The sequence below is a fragment of the Bos indicus x Bos taurus genome, chromosome 21 (assembly GCF_003369695.1).
Source record: "Bos indicus x Bos taurus breed Angus x Brahman F1 hybrid chromosome 21, Bos_hybrid_MaternalHap_v2.0, whole genome shotgun sequence".
Taxonomy (NCBI): Eukaryota; Metazoa; Chordata; class Mammalia; order Artiodactyla; family Bovidae; genus Bos; species Bos indicus x Bos taurus.
The window spans coordinates 26,140,687-26,146,686 of record NC_040096.1 but is presented as its reverse complement, the minus strand read 5'-3'; the positions used below and the strand labels follow the sequence as shown (position 1 = coordinate 26,146,686).

General features: G+C 37.0%; 1 protein-coding gene across 4 annotated transcripts in view; it reads right to left on the bottom strand.

Annotated features, from left to right (window-relative positions):
• Positions 1-243: 243 nt before the first annotated feature.
• The window catches only part of ZFAND6 (zinc finger AN1-type containing 6), a 54,946-nt gene continuing 49,189 nt past the window's right edge, over positions 244-6,000 (bottom strand). For 3 of the 4 annotated variants that reach the window (XM_027520773.1, XM_027520772.1, XM_027520775.1), the window contains 2 exons: positions 3,436-3,549; positions 525-1,145 (listed from right to left, as the gene is read on the bottom strand). In XM_027520773.1, coding sequence (XP_027376574.1) covers positions 997-1,145; positions 3,436-3,549 — 263 coding nt within the window. In that variant the 3' untranslated portion in view covers positions 525-996. Of the gene's footprint in view, positions 1,146-3,435; positions 3,550-6,000 lie in introns of all 4 variants that reach the window. The other variant, XM_027520774.1, reaches the window with a different exon arrangement.

The window sequence follows — 6,000 nt, the reverse complement described above, 5'->3', positions numbered from 1 at the left end:
AGATACTAATTCGTTGTGACAGAGTTCAGAACAGAGAAACAAACAAGAGCTTGAAAATATGACACATTCAACTCATGGGAATGTAAGATCACAATTTATCATCGTTAAGTATCAGTCACAGATAGACGTGAGAGCTCATCTCACAAAATCAGTAAAGCAGAAAACTAAAGGACCAGAAGTCAAAATGAACTACCAGCAAGAGTAACGGAGAAAAAGTAATACAAGGGCACGTTATGGTTTTCCTTTTTATTTAATCAAAGACTGGTGGATAAACATAAATACAGCACAATTACTTCAGATCATTCTTCATATTGTATACACACAGACCAATGAACATTATCTGAAAGAAACCTGCAGTCAGCAATGAAATGCATACAGCTTTTCCTTCCTTCGCTCAAAAAAACTTAAAAACACACAAACTTAGAATCTCATCAGCACACACTCTCCTGTGACAAATGATTCAGACATAAATAGTGGGTGCAAAGAAACTATATGCTAACATATGTATAACCTTTGTTAAGGAAAAACAGAAGCAGCCATAATGATTAAGATACATTCAGTTACTGATAACTAGCTGTGCCTTAAAGGACATTATCAAAACAGAAATCGTGCTGCAGAGAAAAGCTATATATACATACACAATGAGAAAATAAACTGCAAGATTAAAGCATGCATGTTTAATACTGGGAAAAATCACAGCCCTCCAAAATTTCTCCACATTTGTTATAAAAGCCCTCTGCACTCAACTAAAATTTAAATGATCTTAAAAGGATAATACTCGTAAAGTTTACTTTTTTCAGCCACAGAAACTGCAATGGAAATAAATGTTCAGAGTCATTTTCAAAACAAAAACAAAAATCTATTCTTCTGATGACATGTATGATTAAAGGTCTATGCAAGATACATTGCTCTACATTCCCAATGACTAGGAAAAAAAAACCTCAAGTCAGTTTTTAGTTTGCAGATGGTCAAAGGATTTTGTATTCCATCAGGAGTTCAAATCTTCTGGATCTTTTCACCAACAACTACTGGATTTTCTTTTCTGATTTTCTCAGCAGCATCAGCTTTGTAATTGTAAGAGCAATTGTGTACATCTGAGTAACGGTGTACACCACAGTAAACATTTCCACACCGGCATTCAAACCCTGAAAATGGATCAATACACGTACATGAGTTGAGTGCAAGGTCTAAATATTAAACTCTCTACATAATTAATGTTAAAAAGATCATGCCTGTAGGGCAGCAATCTAAAGAATCATTCCAAACTAGCAGTTGCACAACCTAGTATACTCTCAAATTCACCAGCTGATGGCTTCAGTTCTTGTTACCACCTACAAACACAGGTCTGTGCCAGCCCAAGTCACAGCCACTTCTCTGAGCTCAAGTTTCTTCACCCGAAACACAACTGCTTCCTATCAAAAACAGGACTGATAAACTGAAAATGTAAGACACTTCTCAAATACTAAAATGTGAAAAAATAAGCATACTGTCATAAGACAACCTTAAGATTTAGTTAAGAAAGATGAAACTTTGGACAGAACTGTTAACAAATAGAACAGCTCTCCTTGGCCAATCTCTAATGGAGATATGAACTGTAATCTGGCTCAGTGACTAAGAGCATGAGATCCAGTTGCGGTTGCCTAAGCATGAATCTATTTACTAACACAGGCAAAATTCCAAGCCTCCCTGAGCCCCAGTTTCTGCACCTCTAATTCTGGAAATCAGTTATAGTAAGAATTAAACGAGGAAGTATTACCTGCCTAACATACAGTGAAGATGCAATAAATGCTACTTATTTTAGGGAAATGCCCCAAGAATTGAAGCCAAAAGAGAGAAATAAGCAGGGTGAATAGTCTTTAAATAAAACTAGTCCTGCACCCCTAAAAAGGATTTTACTATATGATGGAATTGTTAGAACACAGCAATCAATATTTTAAATGTTGACATTTGATGCAAACTTCCTTTACCACATTTTTTTAAAACTTCCAAAAGATATTCTATAACTTCATAACATTTTATTTTTAAAATTTTATTATTACTATTTTGGCTGCACTACATATCTTGTGGGATCTTAGTTCCCCAGCCAGGGACTGAACCCAGGAGTGAGAGTGTGCAGTCCTAACTCCTGGACCACCGGGAAGTCTCCTGTGCCTTCGTAATAATGAATGAAAAATGAAGACAAAAGTAACACCAGACTAACAAGACTGGACAAGATAGAAATTACTAAGTCACAGCCTTCTATTCATGAAGTCTAAGTTTCTGAGATTTAGAAAGACAGTATTTGATACTATACATATATATTAGGTAGTATATATATACACACACACACTTTAAAATGCCTTATTTTTTCATGTTTGTATTCTTTAAATAAATACACTCGCCAAGGCATGAGCCAGTCTTAAAACATCTTTGATATCAGACTATAAATCTCCTTTCCTCTTTTATTTACTCCTTAGTCATATAACCCTCCTAAAACATAATTTTGCTCAAAATCCTATCTATTCTTAAGTCAGTTTCTTAGGCAGAGTATTCAGCAGAATGCCCTTCACACAGTAAACAATGGGAACTATTTACAGCTGCCACTCTTCCTCATCAGGTAACCAGAGTACACATCATCAGCCTTGTCTGATGGTCTCAAACACCCTTCTGCACATATTTTGTGCTACATTCCCTATTTATGGTCCCTCAACATGCCCTATTCTTTCCTTTCTCTGAGCTTTCATTCAAGCTATCTTTTTTCCTGCCTGAAATGCTCCTATGTCCATCAGTTATAAGTCCTACTCACTTTTCAGGACCCAGCTGAAACATCCTACCTTCCAGATTCTTTGATGGGCCTCTGCTCCTCTCCTACGAATTATCAATAATTACGCACATCTCTGAACTCCCAAAGCAATCTACTTGACTGGATTTAAATGTACTTGCTTTGCCAAATAGCCAAGTAGTATTTCCAACATTTTCCCCTCTCTTAATACCATCTAATAGCTCTGTTACAGCAGTCAGCATGTACTGATTACTTATTGGGTGGCAGGACAGGTCTATCACCTTACATGTATGAACTCTGTGAGCCCACACCACCAACCAATGACTGGCCGTTTTACACACAGCTCACCAAGCACTTAAACACCCTCTCTCACACAATTTCTGGCTCTCTAAAGGCAGGAGACACACCCCTGCCCTTTCACAGAGCCTGGCATACTGACTTTACTTGTCTAACATTCTCAAATGTGGCTAAAATGAATTTTAAAAGAAAAGCTATTCATTTCACTATTAGGTATGTAATTAAAGCTACTTTTACTTAAGAAAATTCAGGAGGTGAAGCATATCCATTATTAACTCACATGGAAACAGAAATAATCTTAATTGAAGCCATTAATAGTAAGTCAAACATTATCTTAAATAAAATCTTAATTTAAACCTTGTGACTCAGGCCCTTACCAGTAAGTCCCACTTTCTTTCTGCACATGAAACAGCGATTCTTTTTCTGTTTTGGTTTTTCAAGAGACTTGCTTTGCTCTTCAGATGCCTGCTGTGCCGTTTCTGATACTGAAGCTGACAAAAATATGAAGGCAGTGAAACTTAATTGTGCAATGAGATTCTGAGGAGAGGTGGTTGCTACCCCAACTTGCCCCCACTGATCTGTTTATTCAGATAATTGAGTGTTTATTTATTAGCATGGAAAGATGCCCACAGTTAAGTTACAATGTAGTTTATATAATATGACCCCCTTTGCACATATGTATGTTAAAATATGTACATATTTTCTGCATATGTATACACACATGCAGAAAAGCTAAACTATACATTGACATTTTAACAATAACTCTAGAAAGTGCTGTATTTTCAAAATTTTCTGGTAATTATGTATTTGACCCATAAAAGACATACAACACACAAACACTACTTGGGTATTCTAAGGGAGAAAGAAAGAAAATGGTCACATGCAAACTTCTAAATATTGCTGAGTCAGAACTATGTAGATTTCAAAGAGTACAAGGGAAAGGAATCCTAAAACCAAGATTCAGTGGAATACTATGTTCAAAATTCTCAGAATATTTCATATAAAACCTTTAAAATATGGGGAATAAGATATATTGATTAAAACACTACAATTAAGATAGTAAATTAAGTAGTGAACTCAAGGCCATCTACACCAAAATTCAGGTCAAATTATTGCCCCTACACCCTAACTTATGGGTTTAATAAACTGGAAACCTGTCACTGGAAACCTGTCATTCCTAACTGATACACATTCCTCACTGTATAAGTGAGACACTGCTATTTATTAAATCACAAGGCATAATTAAAAGAGAAAGATGTTTTAACACAGTAAATTCCCAATTAAACATGAAAAAAATTCTTCAGAGTCAGGAGGACCAAATGGAAGCAGTACCACCCACCTGGTGGCAACATATCCTGATTATGAGCAAAATACCTACAGAAGCAAAATATCTAAAAAAGCTGTTTCAAGGACACCACTCTGAAAACTCCAATAAACAATGTTAGGGAATTCTGGTTTAGGCACACAGCAGCTACTCGTGTGCCTTCTTCCATCTGAGATGATTTTCCTATCCAATAAATTCTGCTTGAGGGATACAAGTGGAACAATAAGGAAGAGAAAGAACAGATACCTGGGCAAGTCACCAAACCAGCTGACCCTACCCTGGGAACTGAGGGGGGCTGGAGCTGGCAGCAGGAACACACACACACAGCCTACTCCAGGAAGCACCACAGCTGTCTAGTGGAAAGAATAATGGCCTGGAGTCAGGTGCCCAGGTTCCAGTTCCAGCTCAAATGACTACAGCACTTGAGTCAAAGACATCTTTTCTTTTTGTCCATCTATTAAGTAGATGGAAAAAATATTCTCTGCGTTTATTCCTATCAAATCGGGAAATCACAGGTATATTGTGTGTCATGAGTGTGTGTACCTGTATAGATACACAGTTGTATGCAAGTTTATAATAAAACATTTTCAATTCAACAGTATAAGCAAGACTTAAAAAAAAAAACTAGCCTAAGAGATTTTACACATGGAAAACTAACCCTCTCAAACTCATATGAAACTTATACCTGATTGTTCAATAATTCTGCTATGCTGAAATTATGAATGCTAAGTTCTTGAAAGGTACTTAATACTGGTTTAACTTAAGTCACTGAAATTACATGTGGAAAAAAAAAGGAGTCTATACAGTTTAAAACCCCATTATTTAAAACCTCAATAGTGGTACAGAAAGTGCTTGCCAATGCAGGAGACATAAGAGACATGGGTTCAATTCCTTGTCAGGAAGATCTCCTGGAGGAGAGCATGGCAACCCAGTCCAGTATTCTTTCCTGGAGAATCCTATAGACAGAGAAGCCTGGCAGGCTACAGTCCATGGGGTTGCAAAGAGTTTGGACACAACTGAAGCGACTCAGCATGCACAATTTCTCCTAACATAGCATCAAGACCATCTTTTCCATTAATGTACTCAGCACTAGGCGAATAAAACTTATTATTATCCATATACCATAAATGGGTCTTTGTATTATAACAGTTTACCAACTTAAAATCTTTTTTTTGGTCAAACTTGTAAAACCACTGCTGTTTTATTCTTAAGCAGCATGTAACTTCCCACTATCAACATTCTAAAATTTGTTCAACTTTAAGACGTAAATAACACCTTCATAGTTAGCAGCCTGTTTTCATTCTTCCATCCCTAGCTCTCTCTGGAGACTGCCAAGCAACCCCTGTTTCTCAATTCTCTGCATCTAGGGCCTGAAAGTAACCAGGATCCAAATAATGTATCCTCTCCCCGGTGCAGACTTGGTACCCTACCTGCTCTTCTCCATTCTGCCTCTCATCTTCCAACCTGGGCCAAGGACTTCCAAACCTCAGACTGCTCATACATTTAAACACCCATTTACCCATCTACTGCCTCCAATTGAGTCTTTAAGTTTTGAAATGTGACCACTTCCAATCTGCTCTATCTAAAATCTTGTCTCACCATCACTTCTTTCAACCTC